Source organism: Sus scrofa, chromosome 3 (assembly GCF_000003025.6).
Source record: "Sus scrofa isolate TJ Tabasco breed Duroc chromosome 3, Sscrofa11.1, whole genome shotgun sequence".
Lineage (NCBI taxonomy): Eukaryota > Metazoa > Chordata > Mammalia > Artiodactyla > Suidae > Sus > Sus scrofa.
The window spans coordinates 90,846,640-90,866,114 of record NC_010445.4 but is presented as its reverse complement, the minus strand read 5'-3'; the positions used below and the strand labels follow the sequence as shown (position 1 = coordinate 90,866,114).

Sequence of the window (19,475 nt, the reverse complement as noted above, 5' to 3'; positions counted from 1 at the left end):
CATAGCCATAATGAAAAGAGCTGGTAAGAAGTGTGAGGTTACCACACCTAATAACACCTAGCCTTTCTTTATGCTTCCTGATACCACAGTGCCACAATACTTCCTAAGTTTTGTGGAGTCCAGGGAATGCTTTGAAGTTGAAGTGTTTCAAGCTAACTGTGTTCTGGAAGTCAAATTTATCATTATAAAATTACATTAAAAGCTAAACCTTAACTGCACATATCATTTTGTATTCCAAAATGCTGGCTTCCTGGAGCATCCATCACATTCTGCCCAGGTTTAGATGCTGATAAGAAATAAAAAAAAAAAAAAATTAATGCAATCATTGAACCTTCTATACATTAAATCTTAAAATTAAAAATGTCAAAGTTCTAATTTCACTTCCTTGTATCTAAGAATATTTCCCTACCAGGTACATCAAATTACTATAGACAGTCACAAGCTATATTGGTTTTTACATCTAAATTGTGAACATCCATAAAAGTAATATGTCCTACACATCTAACCTTTGGTTCTCAATATAGACCCACTTTATTTTTCTTGCTTATAGAAAAACACTTAAAGTATTGTTCTCTAAGGATCTCATTTGGCCTTTATTAAATTTATTTTTCATCAATCTTTATTAGTGATGAGAATTTTCCTCAGACTGCTGTTGATTGCTTGTTACCACTTTCCTTGGAAGCCACAGTGCACCTTGTTTCTTAGAGAAGAATCTGAAACTGAATTTGGGATGAAGGACTTTCATTCCAGAGGATGTAGCATTTTATAAAATATTTATTGATATAAAACCTAAAAAATACACATGGTAGGTATAGCATTCACACGGGTAATTATTTAGCAGATTCAGCCCATGATTTTACACCACAGGGTTCTTATTAGGAATACCAGAAAGGGAATCAGAGTTTCTTGACACATGGTAATAAGTATTTTCACTTACAATGAATAATTTAGCTCTTTTGGCACTCATTGTATGAAAAATATATTTGAAATAATTTCAAGGTTTCTTAGTAAAGGTAAAGGTTTTGGTACACAAGGAGAAGAATGGGCAGTTTAGGGTGGTCCTCTTCCCCTTATTTTCACAGAATTTTGCTTGTTTTTGTGATGCATATGATGCAAAATTTTTTTCTCATTTGTCGAGATGATGTTGAAATGAAAAGATGTTGCTTCTTCTATAGCATTTCCTATGGTGAGTTTCTAGGATTCCAAATAGCTAATTCTCTGAAATTTACCAGCTTTGCCCATAGAATGCTAATGAGCCTCTGTATTCCTCATCGTGGAAATGGAAAAGGAGCTTTCCCTCTAACTAATGCTGGCCAAGACTGGCAGTATTCTCTTACTAGTTTCAAAATGAAAATTGCATAAGAAAATCCCAGATGCAGATTCATCTAAAAATTCAGTGGAAACAATCCAATGAAATGAAAAGCAATCTATGTTTTTTTTTTGTTTTGTTTTTTTTGTTTTTTTTTTTATTTTCCCACTGTACAGCAAGGGGGTCAGGTTATCCTTAGATGTATACATTGCAGTTACAGTTTTTTCCCCCACCCTTTCTTCTGTTGCGACATGAGTATCTAGACATAGTTCTCAAGCAATCTATGTTTTAAGACCACTTTTCTTTAAAACCTTTTTCCTTTATAGGAAACTCATGTGTATTCACACTCTTAACATCAAAATTGTTAAAGCTATAAACCCCTCACCTTACAAATGGGGACGTCAAGTACCAGAAGTCTAAAACTGGTGTGGTTTTCATCACACCTGTAGCAGTAAAACTTTCTCTGGTACAAGGTATTTACATAAATCAATTAAAATGAAATATTTTAAAATTATATAAGCTTCAAAAAATAACCTGTTCACAATGGGACATGTTGAATTTGAGATGAACTGGGGAGACTCTAACTTAGATCTAAAGTTAAGCTGAGTGTTCTAGGCTGAGAATGGTATAATCTAGGAAACAGAAAAAGAAAAGAGATTCTGTGACCAACTTTAAAATAAAACCAACATTTAGGAGTACCCATGTGGCTCAGCAAGTTAAGAAGCTAATACACTGTCCATGAGTATGCAGGCTTGATCCCTGGCCTCACTCAGTGGGTTAAGGATCCAGTGTTGCTGCAAGCTGAAGTTTAGGTTGTAGATGCAGCTCAGATCCAGTGTTGCCATGGCTGTGGTGCAGACTGCAGTTGCAGCTCCGATTTGACCAGGAACTGTCATATGCCATAGGTGCAGCCTTAAAAAGAAACAAAAAAACAAACAACAGGACCCCCTGCAAGCCTCAACATTTATAAAGGGAAGGTGAGTAAAAAAAAAAAAATAGTTTTGCCTTCTAAAATACTTGAATGACTATTTCAAAGTAGAAATTTTGGACAGCCCAGTGGGGGAGAATTCTCTTTGTTATCTGTGGTAATCAGACCAAGACATGCTGAAAATTTCCAAAAGTAGTCTGATGATATTCAGTGGCATCTATGACACAAAAATTCTAAAAACAAATAATTTCTCAAAGGGCATACTCAATGTGAATTTCTTAGCACTGACAAAAGGATCATGTTTTTAAAAAGATGTTAATATTGGGGAAGCTAGATGAAGAGTGAACTCTCTTTAATATGTTTGTAACATTTCTATATATTTAAATTATTTCAAATTAAAACATTTAAAAAAAAACTAATCACACTGATGTGATATAATCCTAGAGATTACATATAAGTTGGCAAAACTGGTATTTATAAAATAATTATCCTTTAAAAAAGATGTAGATACATCCATAAAGGAAGAAAAATACAACTACAACCATAAAAAAGCAACCTATAAATCCCCTCTTTGGTGATATTTACAGACATAAAACATGTATTATCCTCATTTGGATAGCATGTCTTTAGAAATGATCTTATACTGTAGACTTTCAAATGAACCAAACATACACATTTCTACTTCATCTCATCAATTTAAAGCCTCATCTCTTTTCCTAAAGAACTCCAAAGAACTAACGCATTATTTAGGGAATTACTAAGAGTGATAGGTTTAAGTCAGTAGTTATTGTATTAGTAGTCTTCTCTTTAAAATGACACCATCTATTGCAAGTAAAATCTCACTGTTTATTTGGAAAACTAGAAAATCAGAAATGAAAAAAACCCTTGCCACATGGACACCTTTAAATAGTGACCTGAATTTGTTGTCTCTAGCTTGAAATTTTGAAAAGTAATCAAAAATTACTCAGGTTGGTATTTTATACCTAGGTATCATTTCAGTCAGTTCTAATGAATGGTTTATGAAGTTTCCTATAATTATTCATTATATTTTATTTTTATTAATTTAGTTTTTTTTGGCTGTACCCATGGCCTGTGGAAGTTCCTGGGCCAGGGATTGAACTCACGCCACAGCCTTAACCAGAGTCACAGCTGTGACAATGTCAGATCCTTAACCCACTGAGCCACTAGGGAACTCCCTATTCACTATATTTTAAGCTACTTACTGAGGAAATAATAGTATTGATAACCATTTCAGTAACATGAGTAGGCTGTTTACTTAATTATCACATGTGCAGAATTGTTTCACTCAGGGTCGGACCTTTACTTCCTGCCTCTACCCACCACATTCTATTTTCTTTTTGGTGGGTGCCCTTCAAAAAGAAAATAGAATCAAAGAGAAAAAAAATAGAATCAGGCATACTGAAAATTATTGCTGGAGTAATTCATAATATACTTAATAATAGCCTAGTGGCCTGAGTTATGCTTACTCCAAAGTGTCTGATTTAACTATTGGAAAAAAATGACTAAACATTTCAAGTCATTCCATCAGTAAAAGGAAACCAATTTCTTATTTTTTAAAGGAAAATACTTAGCAACAATGGCTAATTTTAATGAATAAAGAAAATGGGTACAAAATAAATATGCAGGTGATTTTTAAATAAAAAATGGTATATATTTTGCACTACTTTTATTATTCATAAAGCAGGAAAACTGGCTTTTAAGAAAGCCATATGTTGTCCTGCCTACATGCCAAACAGGAAACAACCACCTTGACTGATTTTAAGACAAGTTACTTGGGACCTTGCTTCTTATTCCAATATCCTCAGTGCCCTAAACACCACTTCAGAGGCTGGTACTAGTGATGTAGGATGTGGGATGTGGGATGCATAGCCCACCTGATTTGACCTGATTTTGTGTTGCCTTTTATTTTACAACCAGATACCTAGAGATGCTCAAACAAACTCAGAGAACATACAGCAGAATGATGTCAGTGCATCTACTTAGCCTATATTAAACTCTCCTTTTTCCAAACTGCCATGAAGTACACATAGATGGTCAGCAAATATGTGTTCATTATTTGATACCTCTGGATAAAATCGTTGAGCCGTCAATATTTCTCTAGTTTTACACGCGTTTGTCCTGACTCTTCAGCTGGATTTTTAAGGCAGCATGTGTCCTATCTTCCTTTGAGTCACCCATGACACCAAGCAGTTCTGGCACACTTCAATTTTAGATATTTTAACAGATCTTACCTATTAAATGTACAAAAAATACTGAGGAAGGTGCTTAGCAATTGCTTATATAATTTTCAACTTTCTGAAAAGATATGACATACCTCTTGAAGGCTTAAGAAAACTCTTGGCAAACTCTAGAGTTGCCATTACCCTGAAGTTTCTAGGTTTTCATATGTATTCTTAAAACATATTATATAGCAGGTAAATATTTTGCAGTGTTTTATGTGGGCATACATATTCAAACATATACTACATTCAATTCTCTAAAAATATTATGGTCCTACTATAAACCCAATGAATAGGTGGTCCACTCAAGTCTAATTGTGCTAATTTGAGAGAAGTCTTGGCACATGATGGAAAACAATGATTTTTAAGCCAATAGGAAGTTAAATGGTCTAGAAATAAAATACATAGTTTATCATTTCTGTCTGGTAATACTGAGGTCTGGGATTTGAGTCCATAAGTGACAGATAAAGCAGCAGAGGAATAAAAGACTGGGAATAGAGAAAATGGGAAGTGAAAGAGAAGATTAGTTAAGAAACTACTTGGTCTAAATGTAGTTAAATATCCACTAATACTGTTAACCTATGAATTTTGTTAATGCTCATGACACTGGAATTAAGAGCACTAATTTTGACAGGGCAAAATTTTGTTTAAATGTGCTATTTTCCAAATGGGAAAAGTGTAACCTTAGCTCTTAAAACATTTACACTTAATATAGACAAAGACTGAAGTCCTTGGCTACATGTTTTATTTTCCTGTTTGAAAACTACAAAGTCTAAGCTAAGAGAGTTTTTCCCATCAATTAGCATTCTGCCTACTGCATCCATCATATAGTTAATTGATTGCACTTGTAGTTTATAAATGCACCCAGATGCTGTGGGATGAGCACATTTCGTAAATTAAAGGAGCATATGGAAGGCACACGGTAACATTTCATCACAACTACCTCAAACATCTTTTAATATGCAATGCTACTTCACTAATTACTTGGTAAATACGTAAGCATTTCCTGGTTAATGCCTTGGTAAGATATGTGCTTGGCAGTTGAGCCCCAATGCTATGGTGACCAGCCATTTAATACCACTTTAGGGCTCTTCTAGATTCATTCCACAAAAGGAGAATGTAGCTCTTAGCCTATTTGGCAACCTCGATTGTACAAAAAAATATTTATTCTTTAATAGTGGGTTATCTTGTTCAAGGAACAGCAGTCAATATCCAAAACATAAATATCTGCCCAAAGGTCTGTCTGCAGGCACTGCTTCCTTCTAAAAATGTTAGAGGGAATTTGGCAAATGAGGAGCATTCTGTTTCTTAATGGACTCTTTCATTAATTTCTAAGGATAGAGCATGGAGGAAAAAGGCTGCAGAAAGTATAAGAAATTAGCTTCATTCTTTAACTCTGAGAAAATCAATATAAATGATTTGAGTAAATTACTGTAAATACATCTCAAGGTATGAAAGGTTAAGGTTTTCATTCACTAATCTAGGTCATAGTTCCTTGTCAAGAAGCCAAGGTTCAGAAGGCAGTCAAAAGAGACATGTAACATGGCAAAACTTTCTTTAGAAAATGGAAATTCTCTCCATACACAAGTTCCACCAACCAAGTGATTAAATGAGTAGTGGGTGACCCACAGATAAAAAGATGTATATTTAAATTTCTAAAATTTGTATTTTAATGGTACACTTGGGAAGCACGATTTTGGTAAAATTCAGTTGTACTTGGACTGGAAATTGTGTCTGGGTTCACCTTAGAATTTTGAAATAATCATTAAAATCACAGAACTCAGAGGTAAATTGGTTTTCATTCTTTCTCAGTCCTATGATCTTTCTGGACAGAGACTCTACCTGGTTCTCTGAACTTTTGGGATATAGAAATCTTGATTGAGGATGCTGAGAGATGAATTTCACGGCAGAATTTGAACTGGGCATTGGTCAAGCCCCCAGGCTTCAGGATAAAATCAACAAATACTTAAATAAAACATTCAAAGTTATTCTAGAAATGAACATCTATTTATAAACCAAAAGTAAAATAACAGTAGACTAGTCAGGAAGAGCTCTGAATGTTTTCAGAACTAAAAGATTACTTAGGGAGAAAGCCTATAAGCCCTACTAACGCTTGAACGATCTTAAGTCTGGCAAATAAATTTAGTAGTTATTGTCGTATTTATATTCAGATACCACGGACTCAAAGAATACGATGGATTGATTTTAATTTTGCTCCTACTTTTCCCGAATATGGCAAAGAGAAAAAGGTTATTAACAACAACAATTAACACACCATTTATAATCTGGTAAAGTGTCTTCTATTTGTGGGATTTCTTTACTAGTCTATGAAGTAGTGACTACTTAAGGAAAAATAGTTGTTACAACAGACATGACATTCTATCTCATAATTAAAGGAAGATGCAATCAGAAGTTCCCCTGAAAAGAGAGGCCAGGCTTCTTTCACTATTAAGCCAACTACTCCCCTCCCCTTCCCTTTTTCTGAGATGCAATCCCTTCTGTTCTCCATCTGCTCCGCCCCCACCTATTGTCTATGCTCCCTGCCAAGCATGCCAATCCCATCTGGCCATACTCTTGCTTCTGCTGGCTTTAATTCCCCTGGGCCTAGGAAATACTTGGATGCCAAGGTTTTCCTTTCTTCAGAAGAATAAGAACTAGCTAGGAGACTAGCAAACAATTATCCAAATAATTCACACAGATGAACATGCACAGGAACTCTGAAATACACAAACAGCAGTTTTAGAATCCTCTCCTAGGCTAAAATCAAATAAATGTTTCTAATTATTTTACCTTGGGTGCATTTTTAAAAACTGAAATCCTACTATCTTGGAAATAATCAGAATGAATATTTTAAGAATATAAACACTTTCATCAATCCCAGACATGCATTTTTTTTTCAGTAAGCAGAATTAATTAGTGTAAATAAACGCTTCTCAGATCTTACCATCATGAAATATTTCCATTAATTAATCAGGTTTAATAATCACTATACATTTTCTGCTGCACCAAACATACATTTAATTCACACAGTCCACCTTTACGAATTCTCAACAAAACCCCACTCTGCCGCAAAAGCATGCACAGTCAGAATCTAAGCATATTTAGGCAAAATTATCACCAAGTCATTAACAATAATAAAGCAGTCTGGCAAGTATTGAAAGCAGCTTTTATTCATGCTTTTACTCAAACCAACTTAATACACATATACATATAAATATACACACACACACACACAATTTTTGGTTGTTTCTGCCACAAGCATGCTAAAAAAACTCTGAAGCTCACAGAAAGCAGCAAACAAAAGTAGAAGCAACCATGCTCAGGGTTTAAGGACATTTAAAATTTTAAAACAACCTTTCTACATTTCATATAGAACGTGCATCAATTTGACATGCAATCTCCAAGAAGAAACATTTTAATATAAATCTTAAAATTAGTTTATCCAAAAGAGTTTGATATTTTCGTTATTATTGTTCTTAGGCTTCTGGTATCTTAAACCCTGCATGCTGCAGTTCTAAGCTGTGCTGAGCACCGGCTGTGATAGAAGAAGCTACCTGCGAGTTTTCACAGTGCCATCTCATATCCATGTCTGTCTGGCTACCCTGCGTGCTTAGAGCTTTTTTCTTAATTCTTAATGGAAATCCTAGGAAATTTAGTCCATCCTCTGAAATCAATACTGGTGACAGGAGAGCTCCCTGACTCAGTGGGAGATCAACATGATAAATTGCCTGCGCATCAGCCTGGCCTATCAGTGCCCTGCACACAGATGGGCGAGAAAAGACACAGAAAAGGCTCTATCAGTCACGTGTCACCAAGGAGCCAATGGCTGAAGCTCTACTGCAGGAAAGGATGCTGCAGTTCCGTCTGCAGTTGACGAGGCTGTTGGTACACAGCCCAGCCCGCGCCCCGCTCAAAAAGTCTAGGCAGTCGCTGCTGTTGAATTTGCTCCCCAGCCGTGACTGAATGGGAAACTTCACATCCCCCCTAAACCCCTGACCCAAACAAAGACCTATTTTCATGCACAGGGAATTTCCTGTTTTACTTTCTAATCCAATGCGATAGCCCAGCAGAATGGCAACTATTTTTTTTTTTTTTAACATCCCAACCCTTAAACTCTTATGTGCTTCCCTTCAGATGATTATCATGTTTTCACCTAATATAAAATTAGAAGCCTTAAACTGTGCAATTAGCATGCAACCCTCCTAACAGAATCACCTCAAAGCTTTATAATTGTAATTATAATTTTATTTCCAGGTTAATGAATGACATTTTTTGAATGCCCTGTTTATAATGAGTATTTTTATGGGATAATTTTGTAAAGGCAATTATGCAACATTAAGAAGTACATTACTATGCTTTTTTTTTTTGCCAATTAGAGCTGTTTCTCTTTAAAGATAATTTAAAGTCCCAATAAATATGCCATTTTATCAATCATTAAAAATAAAAAAAAACAAGCACCACTGTACATTGTGTTTCCCAAAGCCTGAAAAAAAAAATGAATTATCCAGTGTTAGAAATCTGTCCTTATTTTTGCCTTTCCTCTTAAAAAATATAATAATTTTCTCATAAGAAAAGGCTCCACATCTGACAAACCATATGGAAATATATTCCCCTATATATGTGCATTTATTGATCATTCAGTAATATCAGAATATTTTGCATGACTTTCCAAGGTAACTGAGATGACTGTATCCTGTATGACAGGGAAGGTAAGTCATGGTGTGTTTCAAATAGCTGTTATCATGGAGATTTTTTTTTTTAAAGCTCAAAAGAAACACGGAATGATCTTCGGGAAAAGCATTTATCTTAGAAAGAATACCTGGGCATCTCTCTTTGTTGTTCTTGGCCCAGTTTTCACTATCTCCATAACTTTTTCAAGGATTAATTCTAACTCCTTTTAGACTCATTCAACACTACTCAGAAAAAAAAAATCTGAGAATAAATCCTGATAAGGCATGCCATCATAAGTAAACTGCCACTGAGCTTTAGAAAGATGAAATTCCAAAGCTCATTTTGTCTTGGCAACTATTTTTTAATCACATCCTTGAAAAATTGAACTCTATTAAGATTTTTTTAACTTCTTTAAAATATATCTTTTGTCCCCATTCTATCCATTTGGCCTATTTACTCAATAACATAACCCTTAAGAGTCAAACTTTACTCTTTTAAGAGAAAAGATTAAGGCTCAGAGCACTTATCAAAAAGAAAACAATAATAATAAAACATTGACATCAAACTTGGGTATTAAACTATTATAATATCCAAAAACTATATACCACCTATTCATCAATAATGAACTGATCATACAAATTACAGTTTTACAGTCCAGATACTCTGCAGCTGTAAAAGAGAATGTGGTAAATTCAGATATGCTTATATTAAGGGATCACTAAAATGCACTGTTATGAAAACAAAAATTAAAGGTACAAATTTTAATTGTTTAAAGGCTATATATGCACCAAACACACACACACACAATTTATACACCCAAAATCATAGCTGCATATACAGAAGAAATTTCTTTAAAGACATAAAATATCAGTTAACAGTGGTTATGTCTGATGAGTGGCACTGTGTTCAAAGGTAGGGCCATGGCATACTTATCTTAGGCACCATTTTTTTCCATCAAGTATATGCATCACCTTTCTAATTTACAATTAATTCATTAATTTAAACGATGGCAGATATGTTCATTTAGGTGTAAAAGGATCTGACTGGTAGATGTTTTGAGTAAAAATGTTGAGGGGAAAGGAGGAGAGACAGACCGGAAGGGCCACCTGCTTTTTTTCATACCAAGAAAATAGGGTAGATGTGAACTAGGAAAGAGTTGCTGGTTACAGGCTCCACCAGTCTTGGCTGAAGATCTTGACATCCTATATTAACTTCTAGTTCTTTCATCTCTGAATGCAGATCACAATACAAACTTAGATGTGTTAAGAGCTTTATCACTTCTAACAACAATTCACTTAAATTATCTCTGATTCTTAGAAGTAGGGATTTGTAGGACTGAGAAATAAGTGATTTGGCTAATTACCTGAACTTGGGTAAATTAACCCTTCCAAGCCTTAGTTTTCTCAGCAGAATGCAATTAGCAAGAAGTGGCAGAGCTAAATCCAAATCTTAATTCAGGATATTGTTTACTGCTGCTTTAAAAGCAAGAAAAAGTGCATTTTTTTTTAAATCAATAATGGTGGAGAATTAAAGACAAAATGAAATCCATTTTCTCCTATTTCCTACTAGCAGAAGCTTATTTTATTTAAAAGCCAGAACCTAGCTTATGGATTTTATTTTTGATTCTTGTTGTGGTTATTCAGATTCCTATGGCTTTAACAGATATATACTTTAAAAAACTGAATTAGCCAAATTAAGTCAAAGCATATAACATGTACTATTAAAGGATGTTTTTGTTTTACCCCACATTATTCTAAATCATTGGCTTATGGGGGTGATTTTGCCCCCAAGGGAACATCTGAGAATGTATAGAAGTATTTCCAGTTGTCACAACTAGGGGAGGTGCTACTACATCTAGTAGCCAAGGATACTGCTAATCATCCTAAATCTACAGGACAGCCCCTACATCAAATAGTGATCTGGCCCTAGATGTGCAGAGCACTGAGACTGAGGAACCATGCTCTAAACACAAGGCTTTTCCACCTTATTTAGAAAGAGGTTAAATAAAAGGCTTCTACACTCTGAGGAATATACTGTAAAGGGGCAAGGAAGTAAGTGTAGATGGAGAAGAAAAGAGAACCAAGGACCAGAACCTGGGTCACATCAGAGCCAAGAAGTTATGGAGAAGAGAAGAAATAGCTGGTGAGGATGAGGATGAGGACAGGAGGAAAAATCCAAGTGTGGTGACGTGAAAGCCTCTGGTAAAAATTGTGTCAGAAAATACATTAGGGTCAACTTGCTCAAGTGCTGTTACTGTGTGGGTCAAGTAATCTGCTCTCCGTGGATCTTTTTATTGAAACAAGGGTCTGAGAAATTAATCTCATTGAAATTAACAAAAAGACTTTAAATCCTTATTCCTTCTCATGTCTGAAGTTTTAAAGTGCCTAGAAGAGGTAATATTTACAGGGATCACGGGATTGAAGGAATGTGAAGAGGATGTGGCTTTTGTGACCCTCAAATTATACTTCTTGGGCTGGTTACAGTCTTAGGCTACTTCTAGTCCACAGAGTTGGGCTTGTAAACAAGCAAGTGAACAAATCCTATTTGGAACTGTCCTGCATCACAGCTTGCAGAGGAGGCAGCGTGCCACCATATCCCCCTGGGAACAAGGTCAGTGGTTCTGTCTCTAGGCCCCTGCCTAGTCTTTCTATCCATAGATGAGGCTTCTGGGAACAGAGTTCTCAGGATCAGCTTAAGGCACTTTCCCTCTGTGACTCCTGTCATGCCAATTTCCACACTTGGCCAAGCCTGTGGCATTCAGGGTCAGTGCAGAAGAGCTGAGATACAGAGCCACCTGGAACACTATGACATTGGAGCAGTTTCAAGCCATATGAATGTTCTTTTTGACAGGGAAATATTGCAGGAAAGCAGGGTAGGGAGGGAGTTGGGGGGGGACAGAAAGGAATATCAGAAAAAAGCCACAAATCCACAGATATTATCACATACTCTATGGTGTGGGAGAACATTCCGAGTCATAATTCCCTTAAAACCAGAAAGATTTTTACAATATGAAGAGCTTTACGGCTTGCATAATCCAACTCCTTCACTTTATGGAGGATTTTGATGCAGCAAGGTTAAATAATTTGGCTTAAATTAAGTGACAGTGGGATTCTTTCCTATTCTATGAGTGAACATGAGGAGTTCAAAAATTCCTATAATTGACAACTGTGTAAAACTTAGAGGAAGGGGGAGCATGGATGTCAAATGGCTCCAGAGCCTCCTCCTTCTCATACTGGTGCTGGATTAAGGCACTGGAAGCATTTGCTGCCCAGGAAAGGGAGGATAACCCTCACTGGGCACTAATAGGATATAAAATAGAAAAGAAGCAACTCTGAATCTCCTCCTTTCAGAAGAATATGTGTGGTGGCTGAAGATTTTTTTAAAATGCAAATTCTCTTGTCTGTACGTGTGATGATGAATGGGAAGCAGGATGCATGAGTGACTTTTAAAAGACATATGTCAGGAAGTAAGCTCTAGTTGTGAGAGGATATAGAATAGGGAAATATTCGGGCCCATTTTCATTTTTGAAAAGAACAAAAAAAATGAAATGGTAGAAAACCAAAGTGGATTATCTTAGTTTTTAATTTTTATCATTTTTGCTTTTTCTTCCCCATAATGGCAGCCGCAGCTTAAGACTATGGAGTACCACTAAACTCTTGTTAATTACTAATTTAAGATTTATAAGTACATGTTAGAGGTAGGAAGTGAATTAATGTCTGAATGAGTAAAATTCACATATTCTAAGTTCTACAGTGTTTTTCTTCCACAACCTTATTTTTGTGGGTTTTGTTTATTACACTATTTCTCCAGGTATGTATACTTTTTGGAAAGCAAAAACACAAACACACACAAAACCCCCACTGCCTAATATAACCTTTTAAATAACATTGTATTCTAAAATTTATTATACTAATGTTAAAATTAAAGAAATTGATATTCAGAGGGATTAAATAACATCTACATTCATGACGTTAGCAACTGAAAGTCTACTGACTACATATCAAATGTCCTTTCTAAATCAGACCTCCCTATAGTGCTTGTCCTAGAGTAGCTTTACCTAGAGTAAACTTCTAAAAGTTTAATATGCATAAGAACCCAGAAGGAACCCACTAAACAGCCAGATTTCTGGGCCCTTCCCTGGAGATAATTCTCTTACTCAGATGGAGTTCAAAAGTCTGCACTGTTAATAGGCATCCTATCTTCATAATTTAAGAACCTCAGGCTCATCTTAGAGTTTCAAACTCAGAATTTTTTTCAGGAAAATTCATGTCAACAGGCTTTCTATTGAATAGAAATGAGAAGCTTTTTTTTTTTTTTAAAGGAATAATAACATGAAAAAGTGGCAGGAACAGTGTTCACCAAGAGAGAAACTGGAACAGAGAGCAGAGTCACAGGAAAAAAAAATGCAGGTGCTTTAGAGTCATCCATTAAGGGATAGTTTCCCAAAGTGGATTTTAAAACATAAAGAATATTTTAGTTGAAAATATTTTTGAGTAAGAAAGACTCATAGAGGAAATGTGCAAATAGTAGCATTTAAAAGAATAAGATGATCCTTTTAAAGCTACAGAAAGATATGGCACTTGACTGAATTGGTTCCTTGCTCACTGCTCCCATTAGATACCCTAAATACACAGATACCCAAGCAGGTCCTTTCACATGTCCTAAGAATTCATTCATACTGAGAAGGGTTTTCTTAGAATGGCTCTCTAGACCTCTAGAGAAAGTAAGCTTTCCTTAATGAGATCAGAACCCACTAACCCACAGTAAAGCTTCTCTAATTAAGAAAATAAATCTACCCAGAAAGAAATCCCCAGTCCATTTCATGCACAACAATAACACTGGAAAATGAAGAGAGAGTCTACAAAAATCCTTTGGTCATTGTTTTCTCCCAGCTGGCGTCTAGGCTGGCTAGTTTAAGATCAAAGGGTAAAAAAAGGTGCTGAAACAGGCTCTTTTCAGACCAATCTCTTTAGGATTTCTACTGCCAGTCTCTAACTCATTTTTTAAAAGAGTTCTAAGCTTTCTGGCATACTATACATTTCCTATATTTCGACTGAAGGATGACTAACTGTTGACGTGGTCCCAAACTCAATATTCAGAGCCACAAGTTTGATGAGGAACCAGTTCTTTCAGGATGTTGTGAGTAGGATGATGCCTTGTGAGTGACCAGACACCAGTGACCAAATATTTTTGGTGGCCCATTAATTAAAGGCACTCATCAAAAAAGCCAGAGTCCATGGTCAAGTCTCTTAGAAGGCAGGAAACAAAGAAAGGAAGGAAGGAAAGAGGACAAGGAGGCAAGAAAGGAAAGAACTAAAGTGGAAAAAAAGAGCACAAAATATTACATGTGGCTGAGGTGTATTAACAGACCTTGTGAGAAACTTCTGTTTTTCACTGAGTACAGCTTGTCAGACACTATAAAATGTGTCTCCTTCCTTCCTGCTTCCCCTGCCTCCCTACACGGATAATGGACCACACAGTGATGATTTAAGCAACAAGAAAAACTTTGAAAGGATACCCACAAAGAAGATGACACAGGATGTTACACTCCTATGCATGCACACACCGCATGCACACACAGAATCCACATGTTCACTTATCAGAAGTGAATGTTTTCCATTAACAAAATTGCAAAACCGAAGTTGGAAATAAAGCTCATCTTGGACAGAATATAACTGTATAAGAAAATCAGCAAAAGAAGACCTCAATCTCTCCCTCATACAAACCTTACATACTGTAAAGTTCCATGAGAAAACTACAGTAGGCAAAAGCATCATTTCAGGTAGACTTTATATTTTACAGCAATTCTTTTCCAACTTAAGGTTCATAAGAATTTGAGTACTTGTTAAAAATCAAATTTTATGGCCCCATCCTGATCTATTTAATTATAATTTCTAGGGATGAGGGTGGAAAACTGCATACTTAACTTTTGTTCCAGTGGATTCTAATGCAGGTTGTTTGTAGCTTAGTGTCAAAAATACCTCTGTGTACCTTCTCCTCCTGCCTCCAGCCACTGTCCACTATGACACCAACCTTGCACCTACTGGATTTTTCATGTCAACTCCTACAATATAACACCTTTCATACAGGGGATGGACAGTTGAAAAATCTAGAGAGAGCTTGAAAATGATGGATGAAGAGATTCTGAAAAGATTTCCTGAAACAGACTACATTCAATTTGCATTTAGAAGGATGAAAGAGTTAATAATTATAGCAAAGGTATGAAGGTATAACAGTGCTTTCTTTTAACAAATTTAAAATTTGTATTATAAACAATAAGCTACTTTATCTTCTCAACTGGAGGACCAAGCAATGCTTATAGCACATAAGAAATGGTCAATAAACATTAGATAAGTTAGTAAATATGAACCACACCACAACAAAGAAAATCTATGAAAAACAAATCACTCACAACCCCACTACCTTCTCAAAACTTTGTTGTTGTTGATGCTATTGTTATTGTTTTGATTCTCATTTCACATTCTTTTCTATTTCTTATCTGCATATACACATAACTTCAAAAAGTTGCAATACTAAAGATAGAGTTTTATGATTAAAAAAATAATGGCATATACTTCCATTTTGACTTAGAGTATCATTATCATCATTCTAATTACAATAGAAAAGTCAAGTTGGTATGTTATAATTTACATAATTATTTTCAATTTTTTTGATAATAGATCCATTTCTATTTTATATTTCTGCTATTGTAAAGAACACTTTTCTTCCTTTGTATTTTTTTCATAAGTTCACAAGAGTGGGATTACTGGTCTAAAGACATAAGTGTTTTTATAGATCTTGAGACAATATGCCAAAGTACTTTTTAAAAGACTTGTTCTAATTTTCACATTGTCTCCAGCATGCTATGTTCTATTACATCTTCACGGGTGTGAACATGTTGTCTTTTCTATCTGGAGATGCCCTTTTCCCATTTTAAAAAAAGTTCTGGTAAACTCCTACACATTGTTTTATATCAAGCTCAAATGCTACTCTTCCTTGCAGACTTCTCAAAGCCCTTAGGCAGAGTTAGTCATTATTTCCTTTGCGTTCCCACAGTACTTTGTAATAACTTCATTTTTAGCACTTAAATAATTCTGTTTGTTGTAGTTGTTTGTATATTTCTTTTTCTTCTTCCTAGATTATTAGCAGCTATAAGGTTGAGACTGTCTACCTTGTCCTTGGAACCTCTAATACAGGGCCTGTCATGTGGTACACATTCAATAAATGTTGGTAAGTAAATGAGGAATGAATGACTACATCAATGAACGTGTCAACGTGACACACACCCAAGCCTCTTGCTGTATATCTGGGTAAAAAATGCCTTCTTTTACCAACTCTATCATAGGCCACCTAGTTCCAGCAACATTTATATTTCTAGAGGTCTGTTTTGTAATATTTAAGTATTTTTAATATTTGTATATTTTGTAGCTCCCTATTTTTATATTTTTACTGATCTACTTTCATGCTTTGTTGGCATAATTCTGTGACTTGTGGTGAATTAATTCTCTGAATCCCTTAGATAATGACTTTGGGATACATCAGAGTCAGAAAATTCTTTCTAGCTTAAAAAGAAGCACCTTTTATGAATAAAATTTTAGGACTGGTGAACAGGATTAGAAACCACCCATGGAGACTATAGCATGTACATGTCCCCTTTGTAAGGAGAATAAAAATTTAAAACCAACCACCAATTCTGAATTATTGAATAATATATAATCATTAACTATTCTTATATATCACTTTATGCTTTTTGATATAATTTGACATATAAACTCTCATTTTATCTTTACCAAAACCTGCTAAGAAATACAGACAAAGAAAGTATATTACAATTAAAATTTGACAGAAAAAGAGTCTAAAGCACAGAAATGTGGTTAACAAGTGCAAAAAGCAGGGCTAATACTCATATATTTTCAGTAACATTTTAGCCCTCATTCTAATAAAATCATGAGGTCCTGATGAATTTTTTATTTAATTAACCAAACTGAGAAAGAGCTTTTAAACAGTATAAACTAGACTGATGGTTAAAAAACAAACAAATAAGCAAACACTTTGCTGGCAACAGAAACATAATTTCAAAAGAATGCTTAAGAATAATTCCATATAAAAAATAAATAGGAATAGTAATCATTGAAATTGGTGGCAGATGATGGGGGCTGTTTTTCCTCCTACCTGGTATCCTGCTGGTTCAAGAATTTACATTTAGGAAAGCATCACAGTGGACCATTCACTCAGTCATTCAGTCATTCAACCAATACCTATCATGGCCTCACTAGGCACAAAGAGCTGGGGGAAATTACGAGACAAAATATGTCAAGGTCCTTCTCCAAGAACAAACTAACTAACTAATTCTCTCTCTTTCATACAGACACACAGTATATTACAAATGCCACAAAAATTTTATTACATAGTAAACATCCCAAAAATTAAGGGACAAAAGTTGACTTATCTAGGTCCATATCCTGTATTGAGTTCCAGATGTCCATATAGGGACCAAAGTGAAGGGGTGAAAGGATATGGAATTTGTTTCTTAGTTTGTGACTTTATATAGACCATTTAATCTGCCTATGCTGATGTGTCTTTGAAAAATAAAGGAACTGAATCACGTGCCAATCAAACACATGTACTTCGTGATCACAGGGGAGAGAGTAATTCAGTGGTAAGGGCATAGACACTTCAATCAGACTGATCTGGTTTCATGATCTAAGCTTGGTTAGCACAATCTTTCTAAGTCCTAGCTTGTTCATCTATAAAGTGAGAATAATGGCAACACATACCTTTTGAAATTTCCCACAAAGTGTAAGTGGAATAATATGTTAACACATGAGAAGAACCGGCACATATGAAGTGCTCAATAAACAGTACAATCATCATTAACTATTAACATGAAGAAGTTGCTGCAAGGCATGCACAGACTATTTCAATTCTATGGTTTTACATAATTTATTTTTGACATGGCTTACTCACTATGGAAGCAATTAGTGTTCTATATTAAATAAAGGCCAAAGACATTCTCAAGGTAAATAAGTCAGATTTTTCAAATTAGCTATAGACTCAGGCAAAGCCTGGGCAAGATGCTGTTTCATTTTGCAAGTTACCAGATTTTGCTTGTATTCTTTCAAGATGCAAGGCTTTTTCTTTCCAGTTGTCATTTTTATGTGAACCCCAGTTCAGTCAGTCAAAAACAACAAAGTGATTAATGTTTGCGAAGTTTAGTGTCTTCCACAAGTGCTTCATTAGTTGACATAGAGATTCTCAACTTCGTTTCCATTCTGACAAGCAGGACAAATGGAGTTTATAAGCATGACACACTCCCAGGCACATCCCCAGAAAGCTGGCTACAACCTCTCTCCCTCTCTCTCTCCCTCTCTCTCGTTTCTCTCTCTCTCTCTCTCTCTCTCTCTCTCTCTCTCTCTCTCTCTCTCTCTCTCTCTCTCGCCTAAGAAGGTATATGCGGAAGCAAGTAAGTGAGAATGACGTTATCATAGACAAACTTCAACCTACTCTGCTGACTATTTAAGACAAAAGACCACATCCGCTCACTGTGAAAGTTAAAACATTATTATTAGCACATTACTTAAAACATATTTTGCATCTGATTGAGATATATCAATATGTAATAAATTATGGTAGAGAATAACCCTATGGCATGACCCAAGGAAATGTGCTTGATGCGTGGAAAAATCAAAAGTCACTCTGAAGAAAATGCATTATGTTTTAGAGGCCACTAGTGAATTGTTTAAAATTTGAAAAGATGTTTACTTAATAACCTGCTACTTGGATCTAAAAGAACTTATAAATTGTCCAGAACTCCAGAAGACACAGGACACATATGTGTTTCATAAGTAATCTAGCATTTCTCTAAAACAGCAATCTTTTTTTTTTTTAGGGCCTCAAATGAGGCATACGGAGGTTCCCAGGGTAGGGACAAATAGGACCTGCAGATGCCAGCCTATGCCACAGCCACAGCAATGCCATATCCAAGCCATGTCTGCCACCTACACCACAGCTCATGGAAATGCCAGATCCTTAACCCACTGAGCAAGGCCAGGGATTTAACCCATATCCTCATGGATACTAGTCCTGTTCATTACCTCTGAGCCACATCAGAAACTCCTGAAACAGCAATTCTTAACTTTTTTGGTTTCAAGGAACACTTTACTCTAAAAAAATCTTAGACTCCAAAGATCTTCTTATGAAGATTATATCTGTGGATATTTACTCTATTAGATTTAAAACTGAAAATGTTAAATATTTATTCATTTATTTTAAAAAAATAATAAGAAATCTAGGACATAACATAAAAACAAACATTTAAAAATAACTA

At 35.3% G+C, this 19,475-nt stretch overlaps 1 protein-coding gene across 50 annotated transcripts in view; it reads right to left on the bottom strand.

Moving 5' to 3' along the window:
• The window catches only part of NRXN1 (neurexin 1), a 1,114,780-nt gene that overhangs the window by 48,091 nt on the left and 1,047,214 nt on the right, over positions 1-19,475 (bottom strand). Inside the window, exon 1 of one of the 50 annotated variants that reach the window (XM_021088286.1) lies at positions 8,032-17,993. The exons of 48 other annotated variants lie outside the window; for them this stretch is intronic. In XM_021088286.1, coding sequence (XP_020943945.1) covers positions 8,032-8,064 — 33 coding nt within the window. In that variant the 5' untranslated portion in view covers positions 8,065-17,993. Of the gene's footprint in view, positions 1-8,031; positions 17,994-19,475 lie in introns of those variants that run through there. One more of the 50 variants, XM_021088285.1, reaches the window with a different exon arrangement.